This window comes from Lytechinus pictus, chromosome 4 (assembly GCF_037042905.1).
Source record: "Lytechinus pictus isolate F3 Inbred chromosome 4, Lp3.0, whole genome shotgun sequence".
Taxonomy (NCBI): domain Eukaryota; kingdom Metazoa; phylum Echinodermata; class Echinoidea; order Temnopleuroida; family Toxopneustidae; genus Lytechinus; species Lytechinus pictus.
In genome coordinates, this window is record NC_087248.1 from 32,054,963 (window position 1) to 32,079,869 (window position 24,907).

The following is a 24,907-nucleotide window of genomic DNA, read 5'->3' on the forward strand; positions in this document are numbered from 1 at the left end:
TCTGAAAAAGGGTCGATTCAAGCTCTGTATTTCAAGCACTTTGTAGAAAAATGGTGATGTGGATATGGATCACTGTTAAAAAATAGCTGATATGTTTCATTATTATTACTTTGAGTTTTTGACATAGGACCGGGACATTCTAAGAACATTATGTCATCATATGAAAATGATGACTATCTTCCTATTTATTTCCTAAGCGCGAGATGAAACTTATCGATATTCCATTCTGAAAAAGGGACAATTGGATTATTATATTAATATCTTATTTATCAATCTAATAAGCCTAATGAGAGCGCGAAATCTGTTAATATTATGGCCTGAAAACTTTTTGTAATTAGGAAAAAGATGCATGTGTTGATATAATTATTTTCAACAATCAATGCGAGCGCAAATCGCGAGCCGTAATTTTTTATAAACTGTCATAAAAAATGACAATTTAAGTATTTTTTAATATAATTAATATTGAAATATACATAACTCACCAATCAAAATGCGAGCGTGCAGCGCTAGCTGATACGTTTCGACAATCTGACCTGAATAGGAATATTTTGAGAAATTCAGGAACTACAGGAAAATAATAGGTACTTGACAAATCAAATTTTGCGAGCGCGCAGCGCGAGCAGAAAATGTTAATATTCAGACCATAAAACAGAAATTTATACATAAAAATCGATTTGTAAATCAAACAAAAAGAATAAAAGTTCTATTTCCGGGCTGAAATATGTTTTGTATATTGACTTCGAAATTTGATATTATAAGCTCCATAATTAAGCAAGACATATAAATCACCTAAAAGGCAATTCGAGCGCGAAGTGCCAGCAAAAATTTTATAAAGTGAAATGAAATATTAAAAAAATATATTCCAAGTCTTCCCGTCATCTTATTTTATTCACTCGTCTTCCTCCTCTTGTTTCCCCTTCTTTTTTCCTATTTTTCCCCTTCTTTCTTTTTCTTTTCCCCCTTTTTTCTTTTTTTGCTCCGCCCCCTGAAACTATACCCCATGTTCAGGGATTTCTTCCAAAAAAGCGACCCATTCCAGCGGCACATCCCCGTATGCCTTATTTCGTGAGTAACCAACTCGGTTTTACAGATGTACCTAAAGTATAAAGAGTGTATGAGTATGTCTGAATAGTACAATGTAGTAGAAATCAGTATAGTCTGCATGAATAGATACATTAAAAAATATTCACGATCGAATACTATTATATATATATACAAAATAACAAAATAATTATTAAAGTTAAAGTAAATATCGTGATGATGTACTGTGCTACTTAGAGCAGTGATTAACATGAAATGGCCTAGGCTTTACTTGATTTTCCTTGTTATGCTTGAAAAAAGCATGGAGGAACAAATATTAAATGTGAAGCGGGGGCTGGTTATAAGATGAAATGGTAATAAGCCAATCTCCACTTACCGACTTTATGCGTGTAGAGATCCGACAGACAATCCTCTAATATAACAAAGTGTTCCAATTATTGCACAATCCCAATGACACAGAATCACACAAGATTATATCACAAAAAATAACTTGGCTAGCTCAAGCGGTATTTGGATTTTCTCTTAGTGAAAATGACGGAGAAAAAAGGGTAGTACGCAAATTAGAAATGATATGCCGTGGAAGATGCAATGGATGAATTTGCTCCAAGTGAGATGATGGAATCCACAAAATGTATCAAGTATTTGACGACGTTCTCAAAACACGTGTTTACTAAAGTAGAAAACTTTGAGAAGTGTGTCCGAAAAGAAAGTTGTAGTTTTCATCCCAAATGAGATGTAGGATGTAAACAAAGAGAGAGGGGAGAGAGAGGTACCAATTCAGAGAATTTACAGTGAGTCACAGGTGAATGTGATGTGCTGAGGGTCATTCTTGACCACTTGTTGACATGTTTATTGTCAGGGAGTGGAAGTAACTGGTATCCAAGGGTAATGTCCTCTCAAAGATGATGAGTAATAGAAGGCAAAGTTGAGAAATGAAGTAGGATGAAATTTGGAAAATACTACATCAGCCCCCTCCTAGATCGTTGAATAAAATGAAACGGTCGATAACAAAGAAAATAGTAATAGTCCAAATGAAGAAAATAATTTCTCAATTAAAATGAAGGACTTGAACAAAGCGCTTTGGAAAATGCACTTTTCGACCTGAACGAGTTTGTCTGATTTCAGATTCGGTAGATGATGAAGAAGGAGTGATGGAGGGAGGCGGAGGCTTAGTGGTTGGTGTAGTAGTCACTTGAGAAGGTTTAGGATTGTCATGAGTAGATAGGCTTGGTTGAACAGTGGTTGGAACGGTTGGTGAAATGGGTGATTCCAAATATGCTGGTTTCAGACGGTCGAGACTGATAGTTTCATGCTTTCCTTTGAGTAGGATGGTGAAAAACTTATCAGCTCGCTTGATAATTTGATATGGGCCATCGTAGGGTGGTTGAAGGGGTTTCTTGACTGCATCATGACGCACAAAGACATGGGTGCATGATGTGAGATCTGGGTGGACTTGTGGTTTGCGATGCTGAATACGAGTGGGCTGAGGTTTGAGGTTCTCCATTTGTTTTCTCAGTCGATGGATATAGTTGCTAGGGTCCAAATCACAATCTTTCTGTTTAGGTGCTACAAACTGACCTGGCAATCTTAAAGTTGTTCCATATACCAGCTCAGCAGCGCAACATCCCAAATCAGATTTGACTGCAGTTCGAATTCCAAGCATGACGAGAGGGAGAGTTTCAGTCCATCGTGGAGAAGAGGTAGTTTTGAGTGACGCTTTAAGTTGCCGATGAAAGCGCTCAACCAGTCCATTTGATGCAGGATGATAAGATGTAGTTCGAATTCTAGAGCTACCAAGCAGATGAGTTAGAGCTTGAAAGAGGGAAGATTCGAATTGTCGACCTCTGTCGGTAGTGATGGTTGAGGGAGCACCGAAGCGAGATACCCAGTGTGAAATGAATGCTCGGGCAACTGTCTCAGCTGATATGTCGGGAATAGGCATTGCCTCAGGCCATCGGGTGAAACGGTCAACACATGTGAGAAGATATGCATTGCCATTTGAAGGAGGAAGTGGTCCCACGAGATCGATATGAATGTGATCGAATCTAGCATCAGGTGTTGAAAAAGTACCTATCGGTGTCTTGGTGTGACGGTGTACTTTACAACGTTGACACTGTAAGCAAGTTTTGGTCCAATTTCGAACATCTTTGTTAATTCCCGGCCAAACAAATCTGTCTGTGATGAGTTTTTGGGTAGCATTGATGCCAGGGTGAGATAGGTTGTGAAGAGCATCAAATACAACTCGTCTGAATTTAGCTGGGATGTAAGGTCGAGGATTGGTAGTTGAAGTATCGCATAGGATAGTAGAGTCAGAGATAGGAAGAGGTAGAGGTTTAAGTTCGAGCGAGGTTGAAGTGAGTTGCTTGAGTTCCTCGTCATCCTCCTGGGCAGCGGCAATGGCATTGAAATCAATGGTAGGAGTTGAAGTGAGGGAGTTGATTTCCATGCGAGATAGAGTGTCTGCCACTACATTGTGTTTTCCACTAATATGCCTTATATCTGTGCTGAATTGAGATATGTAGTCTAGGTGTCTGACTTCACGTGGTGAATACCTGTCAGGTCTAGCATTAAAGGCATGAGTGAGAGGTTTGTGATCAGTATAGATGAAGAATTGTCGTCCTTCAAGTGCATGTCTGAAGTGACGAATAGTGAGATACACAGAGAGAAGTTCACGTCCGAATGTGCTATATCTTGTCTCAGCTGGCTGCAGGCGTTTTGAGAAGAAGGCGATGGGTTGCCAGTCATCGTCAATGTGTTGCTGCAACACACCTCCAACAGCAACATCTGATGCATCCACCATAATGCAGAGTGGGGCATTAGGTTTTGGGTGTGAAAGGAGAGTAGCTTGAGCGAGAGCTGTTTTCACTGAGTTGAATGCATTGAGGGCTGTATCATCGAGATGGATTGCTTTGTTTTTCTGCTTGCATGCCAATAGATCGGTGAGTGGTTGAGTGAGAGTTGCACAATCAGGAATGAAGCGACGATAGAAATTGACTAGTCCTAGAAATTCTCTGAGTTTGCGAAGAGAATCAGGAACAGGGAAATCGTTGATGACTTTGACTTTCTCGAGCAGAGGGCGGATGCCGTTCTCATCAACAATGTGTCCGAGAAAGGTGAGAGAAGATGCGCCGAATTCACACTTGGCTGGGTTGATGACGACGCCATATTTCGAGAGTCGAGCGAAAAGTAGCTGGAGATGTTGCTTGTGCTCCTCTTCATTTTCGCTAGCGATGAGCAGATCGTCGATGTAGGCGTACACAAATGGAAGACCACGGGTTACTTCATCAATGAATCGTTGAAAAGTTTGTGCGGCATTACGTAGCCCAAAAGGCATGCGTACAAACTCAAATAACCCAAAGGGTGTGGTGATGGCTGTTTTGTGTACATCTGCTTGATCGACAGGAATCTGGTGATATGCTCGTACGAGATCGAGTTTTGAGAAAACTCGCTTGCCTGCTAGGGCAGATGTAAAGTCTTGGAGATGGGGAATGGGATATTTGTCGGGCACTGTATTCCTATTTAGTGCACGATAGTCTCCACACGGTCTCCAGTCTCCGGGTGTTTTCTTGGGCACCATATGAAGTGGGGATGCCCAGTTGCTGCTAGACGGTTGAATGATGCCTAGTTCCAGCATGTGGTCGAATTCCGCCTTCGCGATATTGTATCTATCGGTTGCTAGGCGACGAGGACGGGATGATACAGGAGGGCCTTTCGTCACAATGTGATGGGTGACGGAGTGCTTGATCTCAGCCTCCTTATACACAGGGCGTGTGATGTCAGGAAATTTTTCGAGGATAGATTTGTAGGCAGCTTGATTTTCTGGCTTCAGAAACATAGGGCTAATAGAAGGAGATGAAGAAAGGATGCCAGTAATAGATAGATTTGTAGAAGAGTCGATGAGCTTGAGATTGCGCACATCAACAAGAAAACCAAAGTGATGAAGGAAGTCTGCCCCGATGATAGGAATGGGAATATCAGCAATGATGAAAATCCATCTGCAAGCTCGACGCAGGCCGACGTCGAGAGTCAGGCTTCGCTCTCCATAAGTCGTAATGCTTGAGCGATTAACTGCTTGTAGATAGAATTTTGATGAAGGATGATGTTTTTCGGCTTTTGATGGAGGAAGAACGCTAACTTCAGCTCCTGTGTCGACCAAAAAACGAATTCCAGTTTTCCTATCAGTGATGTAGAAAAGGCGACTTTGTTGTTTGCTGCCAGTTGGACTTGTCGCCGCTAGTCGCTGGCTTTGTCGTTTCCCTGGTTGGTCTGGTTGAAAGTGCAAGGGGGAGTGCACTTCTTTGCCCCCTTTCCAAAACGCCAATGGTAGTAGCAGTCTCCTCCGACATGTGATTGAGGACTCTTGCTACGCTGACGGCTTTCTTTCTGGCGAGAGCCTCGCTCACGGCTGCGACCTCGGCTCCGATCGGATTGTTGCGCCGACACATTTTGGACAAGAAGGGAAAGCTGTGCGATCTGAGCTTTCATCTCTGTCATTTCAGGATTTGAAGAGGGTGTGGTGGAAGAAGAAGAGGGAGACAGATGTGCTACCCGAGAGTGATGAATTGGGGAATGGGTTTCGAGAATCTTGTCGGCTAAGTCGGCAAGCTTCTCGATTTCCATGGAATCTCGAGTTGAAGCCAATATAACTTGAATATTGGTTGGCAGCCTCTGCAGGAATAGTTGTTTCAGAATGTTCTCCTCGAGAGTGTTGGTTCCCAACAACTGTTTCATTTTTCGGAGCAGCTGAGAGGGTTTTCGATCTCCCAGCTCCTCCAAAATCAGTAGTTGGTGGAGCCGTTTTTGTTCGGATGCTGATGTTCGTTGGATGAGCTGATATTTCAAAACATCATATGGGTTCTCCTTTGGGGGAGAAATGAGGAGATCTCTGATTTCCTGAGCATATTCGGGTTCAAGTGATGCAACGATATATGCAAATTTTGTTGATTGTTTGCTGATGCCCTTTGTTAGAAATTGAGCTTCAACTTGGACGAACCAAATGGTAGGATCATTTGGCCAGAAGGGAGGAAGCTTAAGTTGAACATTGGAAATAGAAGAGCTAGCTGTCGAGTCGGAAGAAAATTGATCGTCAGTCGACATGATGATAAGTATAAATGAATGAAGAAAGGGAGACAACAATTAAAACAATTTGAAAAAGGATGACTGTTCTCAGCACGTTGGTCGGGTTTAAATCACGTCGGGGTCACCAGTGAAGCGGGGGCTGGTTATAAGATGAAATGGTAATAAGCCAATCTCCACTTACCGACTTTATGCGTGTAGAGATCCGACAGACAATCCTCTAATATAACAAAGTGTTCCAATTATTGCACAATCCCAATGACACAGAATCACACAAGATTATATCACAAAAAATAACTTGGCTAGCTCAAGCGGTATTTGGATTTTCTCTTAGTGAAAATGACGGAGAAAAAAGGGTAGTACGCAAATTAGAAATGATATGCCGTGGAAGATGCAATGGATGAATTTGCTCCAAGTGAGATGATGGAATCCACAAAATGTATCAAGTATTTGACGACGTTCTCAAAACACGTGTTTACTAAAGTAGAAAACTTTGAGAAGTGTGTCCGAAAAGAAAGTTGTAGTTTTCATCCCAAATGAGATGTAGGATGTAAACAAAGAGAGAGGGGAGAGAGAGGTACCAATTCAGAGAATTTACAGTGAGTCACAGGTGAATGTGCTGTGCTGAGGGTCATTCTTGACCACTTGTTGACATGTTTATTGTCAGGGAGTGGAAGTAACTGGTATCCAAGGGTAATGTCCTCTCAAAGATGATGAGTAATAGAAGGCAAAGTTGAGAAATGAAGTAGGATGAAATTTGGAGGGGGAAAGGAAGGGAAGGAAAATGGGAAAAAAAGAGAAGGAAAAGGAGAGGGAAAGGAAAAGGAGAAAAAAAGAGAGAGAGGGGAAAGGAAGAGAAGAAAAAAAGAGAGAGGAAAAAGAGGAAAGAAAAGGAGAAAAAAGTGGAAGAGAAGAAAAGGGAGGGGGAGGGAGAGGGGGAAAAAAAGAGGGAGAGGGGAAAGAAAATGAGAAAAAGGTGAGAGAGGAAGAGGGAGGAAAGAAGAGAAAAAAAAGAGAAGGGAAAGAAAAGAAGAAAAAAGAAGAGGGGAAAGAAAAGAAGAAAAAAAGGAGAAGAAGAGGGGAAAGCAAGAGAAAAAAAGAGGAAGAAAATGATACTCGAGCTAGGGGGGGGGGTGCCGAAATGATATTCGAACTAGGGGGCGCCAAATTGATGTTGGACCTACATGTAGGGGCGCCGAATTGATATTCGAACTAGGAGGGCGCCGAAATGATGTTCGAATGGATGTTAAAATGATGTTCGAACTGGGGGCGCCAAATTGATACTCGAACTAGGGGGGCTCAGAATTGATGTTGGAACTAGGGGGCGCCAAAATTGATACTCGAACTATGGGGCGCCAAATTGATGTTGGACCTTCATGTAGGGGCGCCGAATTGATATTCGATCTAGGAGGGCGCCAAAATGATGTTCGAAGGGATGTTAAAATGATGTTCGAACCGGGGGCGCCAAATTGATACTCGAACTAGGGGGGGGGGGGGGGCGAATCGATGTTCGAGCTAGGGGGGCGCCAAACTGATACTGAAACTAGGGGGGCGCCAAATTGATACTCGAGCTAGGGGTGCGAAATTATATTCGAAGTAGGGAAGCCCGATTGAGTTCGAAGGGATGCCAAAATGATGTTCGAACTGGGGGTCAAATTGATGTTCGACGTAGGGGGGGGGGGGGGTTGCGCGGAATTGATGTTCGACGTAGGGGCGCAAAATTTATGTTCGACAAATGTCCTTTTCATTTCATCATTAAAAAAGTTTTCGGCTAGCGCTTCGCGCTCGCATTTATTTCTTAAAGGACAAGTCCACCCCCCAAAAAAAATGTTGATTTGAATAAATAGAAAAAAATCAAACAAGCATTATGCTGAAAATTTCATCAAAATCGGATGTAAAATAAGAAAATTATGACATTTTAAAATTTTGCTTATTTTTCACAAAACAGTGATATGCACAACTCAGTGACATGCAAATGAGACAGTCGATGATGTCCCTCACTCACTGATTCCTTTGTTTTTTATTGTTAGAATTATACAATATTTCATTTTTTACAGATTTTACAATATGGACCAACTTGATTGAACCATTTAGTATTAAACAATGTAATTGCTCATGTTCAGGGAGGAATTAATCGTTGTTTCACACGACAACGGAGAAAAATGGAATATTTCATATTTCATATACTAAAATACAAAAAGAAGTAGTGAGTGAGTGATGTCATCAGTCTCCTCATTTGCATACCGACAAGGATGTGAATATAACTGGTTTGTGAAATTAAGCGAAACTTTAAAATGTTGTAGGCCTACTTATTATTTTTGTGTATTTCATATAAGATTCTCAAAATATTCCTTTTCAGGTGTCTCGATTGTCAAATATGAAGGCCTATGAGCTAGCGCTGTGCGCTCGCATTTTGATTGGTGAGTTCTGTATACATATACAGTGGCGTAACTACCAGGGGGCATGGGGGCACGTGCCCCCCCCCCCCCCCCATCGGCTGCCCCCCAAAAAAATAAAAATAAAAAATAATAACGGGAAAAAGGAGAAAAAGAGGGAGAAAGGAAGAGAAACGTAATGTGGAAAGCAGAAATTATTGTTTATTATAATGTTATATTATATCATAATTATGTTACATAAGAAGCATTTTTTTCATGACTTTATGAAACAGTTTGCTCAGGGCCTATGTCTTCATTGTTCCTGGTGCTCGCATAGACTGTTTAACGAGATGTATAATCCTGTTGTACTAAAACCTCCCGTTTTCAAATCAATATACACCAAATATATTTCCTCGCAATTCGAGTTATTATTTTATGTAGTGACATTTGCTTCTTTTTCATGACTACTTAAAGTGATTGCCCAATTTTAAGGTCTTAATATAAAACATTTCCTGTCCGTGCTAACGTTCGCATTAGTTGATTGGTGAGATGTCTGCTCTTCACGAATTCCTAAAATCAGTCCTTAAAATGTCAAGTATTCTGATCTGAATATCAAATTTTTTTAGCTCGCGCTTCGCGCTCGCGTCATTTGGTAAGTGAAATACGTAAGGACTTAGTGAATTCCTACAAACAAGCCTTAGAATGCCCCTCTTCAGGTCTGAATTTCATAAATTTTCAGCTCGCGCTTCGCGCTCGCAGTATTTGATTAGTGAGATGCGTATGATAACCATGATTACAATGACTACAAAAAGTGCTACAAAAAGACTACAAAGGATGCCACTATCATTAGATGACTATGCTGAGATATTTATACTCTTAATGGATACCTAAAATATAGTCCCTAAAATGTCCCTGTTTGGGGTCAATATATACAAAAATTTCAGCTCGCGTTTCGCGCTCGCATTGTTTGTACGTATCACGATTACAAACAAATTGCTTATAATGTCCCTTTTAGGTCTGAATATCAAAAAATTTTAGCTCGCGCTTCGCGCTCGCATTATTTAATCAGTGAGATACTTATCCGTTTAATGGCATTACATGTCCTTAAAATTTATCTATTAGGTCAGCATACCTGGCAACTGAGCGCACTCCCTAAGTGACATCAAATTTGTGGTGTTGCCCCTCCCCCCCCAATGCCGTGACACACGGTACGCCACTGTACCTATATATTCTATAACAAACTATTTGAATTCCCCCCATTTAAAAATTTCGGATCGCGATTTGCGCTCGCATTATTTGCTATAAATGTATCAACCCATGAATGCTGTTCATGATTACAAAAAATATAAAATATCCAGTTTTTCAGGCCTCATGCACTGTCAACAAATTTCACGCACTCATTAGGCTTATTAGATTAATAAATATGAAATAATTTTTTTATGAATTCATAACTAAATTGTCCCTTTTTCAGAAAAAAAATATCGACACGTTTTAGGAAGAGGAATAGAAGATAGGCATCATTTTTATTTAATGACAAAATGTCCTTAGGCCTAAAATGTCTCGATCCTGGTTTAAAATGATAATAAAATATCAGCTCCTCGCGATCCGCGCTCGCATTGTTGATTTTCATGATGAAAAATGAAATGTATTCAGAATGCCCAGATTCTGTCTAACTCTAAAACACGTGCACGCATGTTTATTGTGATACGCATCTTGATCTTATTAAAAACGTGCTAAAATTATCCAGTTTCAGATCAGAATATCAAAAATGTTCTGCTCGCGCTTTGCACTCGCATTATTAATGTAGGAAGATACCAAAAACTACCCATCACTTTTCATGAGTGACAAAACATGAATCGAGTGTCCCGTTGGGGGTTTTAAATCTAATTTTTTAGGTTGGAATATAAAAAATGTTCAGCTCGCGCTTCGCGCTCGCATTATTTAATCGTTGAAATATGTATCGTCATAATGGCTAACTGCAAAACTTCCTTAACAGGTCCCTTTTCGACCAGGCCAGAACGCACATTAAAAATTTCTGCTCGCGCTCGTAGTAACTATTTAGTTACATACGCATCTTGTTCAGGTTCACAAACATTGCCCAGAATGTTCAATTTTCAGGTCAAAATACATAAAATCTAATTATTTTTTTTATCTCGCATAGGGCTTATGAGATTATTGCACATTAATGTTGTTTTTAAAGTAAAGCTAGAAAATGACTGTTAGGACATGGGCGTTCTGCCCCCGCCTATAAAAAAAATCACGACCAAGAAAAAAAAGAGAAAAAAGGAAAGGGATTATGGTGAAATATAATATTATTTTCCAAATATTATGTCAAATATATCGCGCTTCGCGTTATTATTATTTATTTAGGCCTTGTGAGATACCTCAATGTGTTTTTAAGAATAAAATTTCGGAATTTCTTTAACTTCTACCCCCCCCCCATTTTATTTTTATTTTTTTATCTTGGCGCCCTGTACAAAAGTTCAACAAGCCCCCCGCCCCGTGCAACCCTGCTGAATAAATCACAGCTTCGCCACTGATAAGGAGATTGAGTCGATTGCTTCGAGATTGCATTATTCCCAACTGAGGTTATCATTGATATTATTGAAGGCTATTCTAAATAACTAGTAAGGAAACTACAGCTCCCGTTCACACAATATTCTAGTAGCTAGGGCCTACTCTGGTGAGAAGCTAAACCAAATTCAGACCCCCCAAAATCGCTCGCGCTTCGCGCTCCCATTGATATTACATTATACATTCATGGATTTTTTTTTCAAGAACACATTAAAAAAGTGGTCTTTAATTGCCTTTTTTTTAAAATGTGATTATGTAATAAGATAATTCAAAATACATTTAAGGCATTTAAGTTACATTTAAGTTAGCCTGGCCGGAAGGGAGGGGGCGCCATTTTTCGAAAAGTACACATGGGCGCCAAAAATCAGGTCAAACTTGGGCCCCCCTCCCCACGAAATCTTGGATCCGCGCCTGGAAAAGCGAACTGAATCACTGTGACCCGCAGGTCTCTCCTTCCGATATAACTGATTGGGGGGGGGGGGGGGACAGGTGGACCACTGCACAGGGATTTCCTCCTACTCTTATACGAATAGTGTTATACGAATAATGTTAAAATGTATTTGTTTTTATTTCAATTAATTGGCTGAAAATGCAAAAGAAAATATGAGAAATGTACCGCACGGTCAGTTTGTTTCCTTGACACAGCGTGAAGCATTTCTGCGCGAACCGATTTCTGCGAGCTTTACAAAGATGGACAGTGCTTATTCAAGTGTAACATTCTGTCATTTTTACTTTATTTCATATATAGATTAGACCCAAAGCAAGAATATATATTATAAAACAAATTATCCCTATGTTGTATCTTTTGTGTAAACGTGATATACATTAAAGGTATGTGTGGAGGGTGCGTGAGTGTATGTAATAGCGTGTATGCCTTTTTATCTTACACGTTTTATCTTAAATACATGTATTTCTCACTTCTGTATTTACCAACCATGTCAGTGCTTGAAGAAAATTCTCACAGTTTAATATTTTCAAACCGTTTTGTTTTTCTTTGGGTGATAGCAACAGTGCAGTGGATCCTTACCTTTATGTGAACGGTACGTGAACAAGACTATAGTGCTCCTTTGAATAAAATTATTCATTTGCATATAACTGATTATAATAAACATATTTCATAACTATCCACTTGAAACGCTCTATTGTTTGGTACCCCGCAAATCAAACAAACCGTATGGTTTTCTTTTCACAAATTGGAAGGACGGCCTTACGATTTCCCTGCGAAATGTACCGAGTTGGAAGTGGAAGGAATTTACTTCACAATTATCTTTGTTTGTTTTAATATTGATACATGCACAGTCACCTTGCATGAAGGTAATGGACATTTAACAAGACAGGACAACTTCATGAACATTTTGAAATTTGATCGTAACTTGTCAGTTTATTAAAAGTAAAATGAACTCTTATCTTAAATCGATTTGTCTAAAAGATTTTTTCCCACAATCTACATAAAAAATTGTTACTACTTATCTGCCTTATTTGGAAGTAGACCCATTCCTTGTGTGTAAGAACATACCCCTTTTATCTCTCTCTCTCTCTCTCTACAGATATACTGTAAAAATAGTATCATTATATATCTATATCTTCCCATTTAAAACTAAATTTAAACATAATTCAATTTAGAACTTAATACATAAAATTACAAAAATGATTGCATCCAATACAACATCAACTCGACTTCATTATACAATTATTGCTCTGAAAATAGTTAAATATGACGCGAGGGAAGGCTGTGAGGGTCCCGAGTAGTAAATCTTGGTGAAAATATCGATCAAAGGAGACCTATGAAGTTACAATCATTGTTAGGTTATATGTCGTTTATATACAGACACAATCAGGAAGTTACTCGCCATGCTAACGAAACCATGAAAACAATCACAACCATCTAATCATACTTGTTTTAGATTACAATTATCTGTAGAAAGAAAATGTTCCACTTACCATGATTATAGGCAATGTTATTTGAAGTGAAATTAACGCTATCCTGGATGGGAGTGGTAGAATGGCTGTTATTGTGAACAGAATGTCATTGAATTTATACCAATGTTGGCACGCCCACTTTTGGCGTTACGTGTCATTTATCACAATGAACACCTTTTACAATTTTATTTCGTCATCTCTTTATTTATATTTCACTCTGCTATACGTTTTCTCTGTGATATGTTTATTTTCTCTTTCTTTATTTCTGACTTTGTTTTCTACTTTTTTTCTTTCTTTTCATTTTCTTTCTTTCTTAATGCTCCTTCCTTCCATCCTTTCTTTCTTTCTTTCTTTAGATTGATCTTTTGTATTTCGTTTGTCTTGACTATTTTTCTTATATATTCTCTTTTTCTATAGTTAATACCTTTCCTCTTACAATGACCCGTCTCTTTCTACTTATCTTTCTCTCTTTCTCTCTCCCTTCGTTGCATATCACTTGTCACCATCTTCTGTTTAAAGCCTCTTATTAGCTAACCTTCTTCCTGATACACCATCACAAGTCCCATCACACACACCCCCCCCACAAAGAAGTCTTTTTATTTGACAATTGGGTATGGGTTTCAATGTGTCTCATACGTACGCTCACCAAACAAATGAAATGTGAATTTAATCCACTAACCGGCGGGGCTCATGAATTTTCAGATATTTATGTACGTGATCATAGTTCGCTGTAATCGGGGACTCATCCTACCGTTCTTTCTTTCTCTCCCCCCATCATATCTCCCCTTTTCACTATATCAGTATATCCTGAAACACCAACACAATGAGCTGAATATACGACGAGGAGTATATGCTTTATATCTGGACCTATATAGTGCGTCCCAGAAAAAACGAAACCGAGATTTAGCGATGATTTATCATAACTTAATCATAAATAAAATAGACAAATGACCTACCAATGTAAAGCTTAGAATCTCCTCTTTCATCTGGTATTACTTAGATTATTCCTCATTCACGCATGATTGAGCAAAAACAATTCGAAGAAAGGATGCCAAAAACTCATTTGGCGGGGGTTATCTGAATTTCAAAAAGAAAATCACATGACTAAAAAGTACAATATCTTCTCTTTTCTTTGATACCTAAATCACAGAAAATGGTAAAGTAGTAAAAAGGTTATGATCCCTCGAAACAATGCTTGTATTTCCATAATTTCATTAAATAAACGTGTTTTCACCGGTTTCCCACAGAAGCTATCGCACGGTAACAAAAGACTTAATGCATGCATGGCTGATCGTCAACAAAACGGAGTGTCGAGTGAGTTTGAACGCTAGCCTGTAAAACCTCTTCATTTTATGAAATTATTGAAATTGAAGCCTTATTTCAAATAACCAGAACTTTGTTATTTCTTGACCATTTTCTGTAATTGAGGTATCAAATTGAAGAGCAGATATTGAACTTTTTAAAAATGTGGTTTTCTTTTTAAAACCCAGATACGGCCCGCCAAGTGACTTTTTGGTATCCCCTTTTCAAATTGTTTTTACTCACTCATGCGTGAATGAGAAATAATTTAAGTAATTTCAGATGAAAGAGGAGATTCTAAGCTTTAAAATGAAAGGTCATTTGTCTATTGTATTTGCGATTAAGTTATGATAAATCATCGATAAATCTCGGTTTCGTTTTTTGTGGGACGCACTGTATATAACTACAAACGGGAACGTCCCCGGTGCATGGTGGGGGTAAAATGCAAGAAAATGCCCCCCCCCCCAGAAGTGCACACTAGTACACACACACACGCACCATACACTCACAGCAAAACAAGTAAATATTCATCTGATATGAGTCTCGTATAATTATAACAATAAAACAACATTATAACAGGATGGGAAGAACACTTCCGCTCTCTGGCCTCGATCATGTTCTGGTACATCCCAAGAACCGAATGGCCCATCCTCTTCTGTAATTGCCAATTCCACTCATTTGGGTCCGTCCATCCAAACATCAAACTTGCTCAGGGTCCCTCCTCTTTACATCTAAGGATCCGGATAATGCGATATAAGCCTCCTCAAGAGGGGTAAAACTAGCGATGCCGACAACGATGCCTGAACATCTTTGCTGCATGGTCCCATGTCATTCCCTCATCCTTCTGCTGCTGAATTCCTCAGCCAATGAAACAGGTACCCCTTACAAAAATGTCCTGTGGTAATACCATATAATTACCATAGGACTTTACCACACAATTACCACATATATTGTTGTGTGGTAATGCTATGTCTTAATGTCCTGTGGTATTGTGTGGTAATGTCGTGTGGTATTGTCCTGTGGTAAATTGGAACATTTACCACACAACATTACCACAGGAATACCACATGAATGGATTAATATACGGTAACATTTACCACACAAGGGATTAATTTATGGTAACACTTTTTACCACATACCAGTTACCACACAATTTACCACACGATGGTTACTACACACCAGTCACCACATGCATTACCATACACCATTTACCACATAGATTACCACACACCATTTACCACACGACAGTTACCACACACCAGTTACCACACCATTTACCACACACCAGTTACCACATGCATTACCACACAAATTACCTCACATTTTACCACACACCAGTTACCACATGCATTACCACACATCATTTACCACATGAATTACCTCACATTTTACCACACAAATTACGTCACATTTTACCACACACCGGTTACCACATGCATTACTACACATCATTTACCACACGAATTACCTCACATTTTACCACACAAATTACGTCACATTTTACCACACACCGGTTACCACATGCATTACTACACACGATTTACCACACGCGTTACCACATACACTACCACACACCAGTTACGTAACTGGTGTGTGGTAATGCATGTGGTAACTGGTGTGTGGTAAAATATGAGGTAATTCGTGTGGTAAATGGTGTGTGGTAAACACTCACCAGTTACCACATGCATTACAATTACCACACATGTTACCACACATACATGTATTGTACATACTACACATAATACCATGCATCAGAGTCATTACCCAAAATGTGTGTGGTAACTAGTGTGATGGTATGTGTGATAACTGATGCATGATAATGTATGTAGCAACTGGTGTGTTGCAATATGTGTGGTAACTGGTTAGATACATCACAGATCATGGGTATGATTTTGGTAGCAGTAGAATGTGTTCATGACCCTATGGACTTTTATAAGATTAAGAAAATACAACACCTTCAATGAACAAACAACAAATGATTTTACAAGTGATATAGAAAGTACTGGTATTTAGCTCATAGAGTCATCAATTTACAATACTGGTTTACATTTGCTATTGACAAAAAATGTATAACATCTGCTTTACTGTACAAACAGTGTAACATAACAGTAACTATCAAAGAAATTACAGTGCATATAAATACTTTTAAAAAAGATACATTTCTTCTAAATACTTTAAAAAGTTACCTCAAAGGCTATCAGGCTTTTCAGCAAACCAAATTAACGACCATTGTATTTTTTTTTGCAGGTCACACATACAGAATGGACTGATTACTCTTTGTTTTATGCTTAAAGACAAAAATGATTAAATTCTTAATCGTATTTAAGAAAATGAACAAAACATAAGGATGTGTCTACAATAGGTAATATCATATAAGTAGCTGCGGCAAAGTGCACTGTACTCAAAATTGCGTATAACAAAATGCATAATTATCCCAAGTTTACTTCAAGGCCGAAGGGCAAGTAGAAATAGACGAGAGATGATAATATGTATTTGGAGTCCACTCAGTTTAGAATAGTGTTCAAAGGAACGAATAATTTGATCAATTTACGCACCAAAAATGAAAACTAGGACAATACCCTGGCATGTAATATCTGAATTAAAGGAAAATAACACCCAAAACATAATACCACATGATCCCATTGATAAATACAGGACAATCAAAATGAATCCACTCATACCCTAATCCAATTACGGAGTACCACCTTTTCAAAGTTGGCCTCTTACAGTATGGTTCGAAGTTTCTGGATGGAGGTCGCCATTTTCGCGGGGTTAGTAAGAAAATTATTACATCAGCGACGAACTACATCTCTAAACGTTTAGGCATTATATATTCTATTTTAGCAATAACAAAGCAAATGTACAGATAAAACTCATAAAAATATTAGTTAAAATTTGTTTAATATATGGTAGGTTTAAAATACAATTTGATGAGTTTTAATGATAAGATTTACACCCCAATTTCTGATTGATTTTCGCTGCCAATTTGTAAATCGTAGATTAGGGTGTAATTTTTATCATTAAAACTCATCAAGTCGTAATTTGAACCTATCATATAATATTAAACATATTTTAATTAATATTTTATGAGTTTTATCTGTACATTTGATTTATTATCGATGAAATAGAATATATAATGCCCAAACGTTTAGAGATGTAGTTCGTCGCTGACGGAATAATCTCCATCCATAGACTTCGAACCAGAAGATGCCAACTTTGAAAAGGTGGTACTCCATACTGGGAAATCGGATTGGGGGTATATGAGTGGATTCATTTTCATTGTCCTGTATTTATCAATGGTATCATGTGGTATTATATTTTGGGTTTTATTTTCCTTTAAGATATTGTACTGGTTTATATCATGGCATTACAAAGTTCATCTGTAGTGCACACTGTGTCAAGTGCACAAACCTATTCAGGGTTCCCACAGAAATTTGAAAACAGAATTCCATGACCTCTCCATGACTAAATTGCTGCTTTCCATGACTTAATTCCTTTCTGGCACAGTTTACAAAATCAGACATGTTATGATCATGAACACCAATTATAATAGTAGAGTACAATCACAGAGTATGAGAGTTGTGAGACATAAAAAACTAGAAAGCTGTCATAGCCAAGAGGTAAATGCAATTCCATGACTTTTCACATATCTCTGACTTTCCATGACCAATTTTTTCCAGGATTTTCCATGACTGTGGGAACCCTGTAATAATACTGCATTGACAGCTATCATTTTTAAAGTTAATTTCAATTTCCTTCAAACATTTTATTCATCTCTTTTTGGTTGGTCCTTGAATATATATACAATACAATGTTTTGGCAGGTCGTCTATAAAAGCATGTACATCGTTAAAAAAAAAGGCTTTTGGCAGGAACTTTTGGCAAGTAGTCAACAGTATCAATGCATGTAAATTTGGGTGAAAGAATCATACATGTACATTAATTCTTAAGAAAAGTTTGTGGTTGTATTACACTATCACTTAGAGGTATTAAAAAGACAGCAGTTGCAGCAAACAATTATTTCATGAGAAATTGTCAAAATATTGTACATAATCTCTAGATCTGGTACATTATGTAAACTTGTATCTTTGTAAAATTACTAATTTTGAACTTAAAATCAATTATTCTGATGATCACTAGGCACTAACACAGAAAAGCATATGTGGGACAGGACAGTGTATTATGATTGATTTGAAAAATACCTGACATTTGATAGAATTACATGCTTATTTTGCTCATTTCTCAGCAATTACACATTTTCTTCCCGAGCTATAATTATGGCACATATCTTTTATATTTTGCTGGTAATTCTATTGGATTCTGTTCGAACTCATTTTAAGATTGTTACTACAACTGGTAATTTATCTTTAAAGTTGTACTTGTATATGATACGGGCTCAACATAATCTAAAATAAAGTAATTTTTACCATGCAAAATAGTGAAAATTTTATCAAAATCAGATAAAAAAAAAATAATAATAATTACAAAAATATTGGTCATCAACACATGCAAGTAGATACATGTAAGTTTATGATATCATGCCCACATTTTTTTTTGTTCTCATGTTACCAGATAAAATAATAATTTACTTCATGTGTGTAATAGGTATGTCTTCCAATCCCATGTAGCAAAAGAACTTCCAGCAATAATCAATACAGGTAAGTCACATCAATACAGTTTACAATCCGATTTGTTTCATTCTTGGTAAACAAAATTAAATGCACAATTTTATATACAAAATAATAAGTTGGGGATACGTGTACATGTACAATGTACGTCAGTATGACATCATCAGCTTGCTACTTGCATATGCTTAGAGCTCTTTCACCAAAATAATGCAGAGGTTAGAATGTCATACATTACTTTATTATCCCTTGTCTAATTTGGATGAATTGAGATGCCATCCTAGTCAGCACATGAGATTAAAAAAAATTCAAATTACCAGGCAGTGACAGTATTGTTGTAAGTACAGAGCAAAGATCAGGAATATGGTAGGTCTTCTCAAATTGTATTTGGATTGATCCAAGGTTGTTGACAACTGGAGGAGAGGAAGGAGCTAATTCCATGGCCTTGGAGCAGTAGTGGAGAAAGTTGCATCACCAGTAGCTAATTTGTAGGTGCGTAATGACAAGCTCCTTGGTAATGATCACAAAAATAAAAAGGCAAGTGCGCCTAGAATGAAAATGACGCACAAGGGATTCCTTATAATACATGTAATCTGGATCTCAGGAGACGGACACTGATGTTCATGTATATCCTTTCCTTGACTTGCAGCCAGCGAAGTTGGCGTATGGCAAATGGCACAATAAATGCAGCATTCTGTACTATCTGCAGTCAGTCCAGATCGCCCTAATTCAAGCATGAAGAGCATTACAATAGTCCAGTTTAGATTGCGCTAAACCATGGACTGCTTTGTGGCAAGTAGAAATATAAAAGGCACTTCCCATCGGCCTTTATTCTTCCAATCTGTTTGATGTTATACTGGTAGGGAGCAGGTTCCAATAGCACTATGAAAGGAGTTACGAAACCAGATGAATGGGTGCAGATTCAGGACACCTTCCATTCCAACTTAAGGCATCTGCAAAAATAACAGAAGAAGATAAACATTAAAACCTTTCCTGCATTAACTATTTAATATTCATTAAAAACTACATGGTTTCAATATCAATTTCCATACTTTTTAAAAAATGATTAAAAAACAATGTGGGGTTTGTTACATATTTATACTTCAAATATTATCATGTAAAGTCAAGTCCGGGGAGGGGGCTTGATGCCCTCAAGATCTGCTGCACCTCCAAACCATCTCTGTATAGGGAAGGACATTTTAGAGTAAATTTATTTTTGAAAAAATATTTATTTTAATTACACATGATTTTATTTCATGCTTTTTTTAAATGTGTTTTAAATGGTTATGGGATAATTCCATCAGTTTGAATAAGAAATTACAAGTTGCCAATTTCACATAACGAAGATCAATTCTGATGTGATCATAAATGCACATTAGGTGTTGATGTTTCACTTATGCCTATCTATTACGTTTGAATTGACAACAGCATGAACCTTGTAAGAGCATTACACAAGCTTTGTATCAGAGTGGTTACAAAATCAAAATTATTTAACTGCATCTCATGTTCATGCACATGTAAATAATCAAAATAACACAATAATAATAAAAAATACCTTCCAAAAAGGATAAATTTGTACTCACCATTATATCTGCATGAATATTGTTCTTTTAGTCCACCTATAATGATACAGCTGATGAGAGTTTGAATGATAGTATCAAGATGGTGCTTCTACCAGGGCTGCAAAAAAGAGAGAGAAAAAAAAAAATGTTAACCTCAATCATGCCAAGAAATTGCAGAATCTACAAGTACATGTCCCAGCCATGGCACATGCACAGTAGGTAAGACGCAAAATATATGGTGTAGTAAGCCTAAGGGTCCTACAAGTAAATCTTCGCATGTGCCACTCATTAATGTGCATGCAATTTCAATGTTCAATTTTTACATGGAACTGTAACAGCAGTGTCAGTGTGAGGAACATATTAATGCAAAGAGTATCCAGCAACTGTTTGCAGCTTACTTTATGTCACTTCAATTTTTGTCTTTTTAACAATAATAATATGAATCTTTTAAAGTGCATAGCTTTCGTAATGGGCAGGAACCCTTTCAAATGTGGCTGGCAAAATGAGGCATTTAGAAAATTTTGCAGGATTTTTAAGGTAAGATATGGTCTAATTTTCAGATCTGAGAATTCTAGATCTGATCATCATCTTGATTTTTAACTTCCACAAATTAAAGACAATCTGTATAAAAGCTTTAAATATACAATAGTAATAGGCCCTAAATGTGGTTAAAGGAGAATGAAACCCTTGAAACTAGCTGACAACATATCAAATAGAAAAATCAAAGAAACATATTGTTGAAAGTTTGAGGAAGATTGAATGAATAATAAGAAAGTTATGAACATTTGAATATTGAGATCACTAGTGCCATGTAGATCCTCCCATCGGCAATGCGACCAAGATCTGTGATATCACACACGTACAACTCCCTCATTACTTTAGTACTTATTTCACTTATATTCTCACTTTTATAGAGTCTATCACAAGGTTAGGTGTTTTCTTTATGAGATGACAAGTACAGAGGTTTCACAACATTATATCATTGATGAATCGTTTGTCATATGATTAGAATGAGCAAAAAGAGATGTTTTGGGGTATATTTTCAGTGTCCGAATGGGAGAGTTGTACGTGTGTGACATCACAGATCTTGGTCGCATTGCCAATGGGAGGATCTCCATAGCATTAGTGATCTCGACATTCAAATGCTCATAACTCTTTTATTGCTAGTCCTATTTTACTCAAAGTTTTGTTGATCTTATTCTTTGATTTTTCTGCTTTCACAAAAGCTAACTTGCTCCAAGAGTTTCATTCTCCTTTAAGTTAGGCCTTACATTATTTTTTTTAATTTTACTATCGGTAGGCCTATGAATATATTATTATTCTTATACTTAATCTTTAGTAGTTTTAGAACACATTAAATTGAATAGATATTTGGCCAAAAAATCTGACAAATTTTGAGGTGAAATTCGTTTTCTGGCATTAGCGCCAAATTACACTCTAAACTTGTCATTAGAACGTCCAAACCGATACACGTCAGCCTGGAATCTAATACTAGCACAATCAGCTATGCATTTGCACCAATTCTCTCTGTATTTTCTTGCATATGGACGTCACTCCAGTTAAAGGTCATGTCATTGTGTTATATAGCTTGGGAATTGCAAGCAAGTGATCCTTCGAAATGTTTACCTGCTTACAATTAACATTTCTTAAGCCTTAATTTTTTATATTTAGATAACAAAGGCTTACAAATTGGACAAATTAAATGTTTGCCCAAAAATTATTGTGGGAAAGGTGGATTTTTTACGGAAATCCATCTTTGTGTACCAAGTTCTACAGGCAACAGAGACTTGTCTAGGCTCCGTGAATAAAAATACCCCTGGTACAATGTAAAAATGATAAAAATATCATCACAGAGTCCTCTAAGTACAGTTAGGACTATTGACAGATAAGTTGCCCCAAGATTGCGCACATCCGAATCTGCGCGATTCTGATAATGGAAGATATGCAACGACTCCAAACAAAAAATAAACTTTACACCTGAAAGAGCCTACTGTACTTACTTAGTCTTACCTACTGCCCGATGCCTCCTGACATGGAGAGCAACAACAAAGGACCTCCACTCCTGGCGGCCGGTGGTTCTGGGCCTTCTTCTGGAAACTCCCCCGGGCTAGGTCATATTCATCGACTTCTTCTCCTCAAATGTGATGCCAGGACAGGTAGTTTTGGGTCTCCCTCTCTTTCTCCTGAAATGTCATAAACAGATCTATTCATAAAAAATCTGACTCAAAATGGTGGGAAAATAATGAATTTAGGGCATTGGCAAGAGTTCCATATGCACTCCCCTAACACTGAAAAACATGAAGAAGGTTCAGAATAATATATCTAGCACAATATAGAACATATATGATGGGGGAGTGGATAGTACTAGGAGTGGAAATACATACTAAAATATGGCTTTATACCGTCAAATTTCGAGCATGTATGGATGTATCTAGTGTGTGTAATTGTCCATAGACATCGGTTTATTTACTCAAGGGTCTGTGTCACTCTGTGAGTCAAGTCTAGTCGAACTATTGGCTGATAATCATTAAAATACCCCTTCCGGTATCAGCACTTCTCGCTAGCATAGCAGGAACAGGTCTTGACTGCAAATAAAACGAGGTGATCTCAAGTCCCAACTTAGGTGCCAACACAACGGTAAAAAAAAAATTATAGGAAAATCTGAAATGAACGAACTGGAATGGAATTAAATCTCAACAATCTTATTTTTGATCATGTTGGTGGGGGGTGCATTGGAATTGCATATGGAACTCTTTCCTGGGCATTTCATGTGACGGCCTCAAAATGCAGCCTCTGTGACTGCTTTCTTATCGAAATCTTCGCATCATGTGTAACAGGTCTGTGTAAAGTGAATAGGTGCGCAGACATCGGCCACTATTAGTATTACCCAGTTGTTGTGTGTCCGGACAGGTTGTTTGGAAAAAATTACAAGCGAAGTTCCATCAATTTTTAGTACAAAATGTTAGGAAATATTATTTATAAGGAACAAAATAGAAGATGATTAAAAGTATTGAATATCATTAATTGAATTCATATTTTTAGTGTAATCCAAAGACAAAAAAGAAGGCTTCAAAAAGATAAACTGTCCGGACACCCGACCCCCATCCTACCACTACCAGTATACCCAGTTGTTGTGTGTCCGGACAGGTTGTGTGTCCGGACGATCAATTTTAGAAAGTCATTTGGAAAAATTTACAAGCAAAGTTTCATCAATTTTTAGTACAAAATGTTAGGAAATATTATAGAGAACAAAATAGAAGATGATTAAAACTATTGAATTCATATTTTTAGTGTAATCCAAAGACAAAACAAGAAGGCTTCAAAAATATAAAGTGTTCGGACACCCGACCCCCCAACCACTAATCATTTTGTTCAATCAAAATGACCATGACTGGCCGAGATTTTTTCCCAAGAAAATCAATTATTTCTCTCAATTTTTTATGAAACTTTTTGCACACTTACTCATAAGAATACAAGGAACATCATCAATTGAAAGATTTTGTAAAATAATAGGAAATTCACGTTAAATCTAAACTCAAATCGTTAGGTGTGCTGTGACTCGACTGTGTGCAGACTTTGAGACCACCAGCCAGTGGTCCACATCACAGCAGCGAGCAGGCGCTCGGGGCCGGGCGAGCGCCCGGTTGGACAGGGTGGGATTGCCAGTGTCATGTCATTTTCATTGACGAAATCTTTAGCTAGTTGCAAGCCGGGGCATTTAACAAACTACGAAAAGAAAATCATAGAAAATGGTTATCTAACTTACTGTTTAGCCTACTGCAAATGTCTTCGAAGTCGTTGTCCATATCTAACCCGTATTCTTTAAGTAGTTGAATTATTAACGGCCTTCTTCGTCACACTTCTCGATGGAGCTCAATAAACTGCAACGCAACGGAATTCTTTTCAAATGTTGGCGGTAAGTGCGCATGCGCAAGCCTGTCACCGCCCCCCCCCCCGGCGAATCAATTTTTAATTTTGATAGGGGGTGAGCTGAGGGGGGTCTAAGTTATGGGTGTGATAACTATTTTGTGTGGTATTTCTGATTTTCAACAGAAGGGCAATAACACACAAATACCACATATTTGAATTGACATTACCACACAATGGGCTAATGTGGTAACATGCATGCTTTCATGTGGTAATTTTGATTTACCACAGCAGTATAACAATACCACACAAATACCACATATTTGAATAGACATTACCACACAATAGCATCATGTGGTATTGCATTCATGCGGTAAGTTTGATTTACCGCAGAGCATAACACCACAAAAATACCACATATTTGAATTTACATTACCACACAATGGCATCATGAGGTACATGCATTCATGTGGTAATTTTGATTTACCACAGAAGTATACAATACCACACAAATACCACATATTTGAATTTACATTACCACACAATGGCATCATGTGGTAACATGCATT

The 24,907-nt window shown here is 37.8% G+C and overlaps 1 protein-coding gene and 1 long non-coding RNA gene across 2 annotated transcripts; both read right to left on the reverse strand.

Annotated features, from left to right (window-relative positions):
• Positions 1-5,274: 5,274 nt before the first annotated feature.
• LOC135153846 (uncharacterized) lies at positions 5,275-6,138 on the reverse strand. Its single transcript, XM_064098025.1, has one exon. The coding sequence runs from the start codon at positions 6,136-6,138 to the stop codon at positions 5,275-5,277; it is 864 nt and encodes a 287-aa protein (XP_063954095.1).
• A 10,140-nt stretch (positions 6,139-16,278) lies between these two features.
• Positions 16,279-24,557, reverse strand: LOC135153927 (uncharacterized). Its single transcript, XR_010293438.1, has 4 exons — positions 24,238-24,557; positions 22,472-22,654; positions 20,493-20,589; positions 16,279-19,862 (listed from the first exon to the last, which is right to left on the reverse strand). It is a non-coding gene; the product is annotated as an uncharacterized LOC135153927 (long non-coding RNA).
• Between the last annotated feature and the right edge of the window lie 350 nt (positions 24,558-24,907).

Excerpts from the sequence above, each read along its gene's own strand:
- LOC135153846 (XM_064098025.1), bottom strand. The coding sequence starts at position 6,138 with ATGTCGACTGACGATCAATTTTCTTCCGACTCGACAGCTAGCTCTTCT.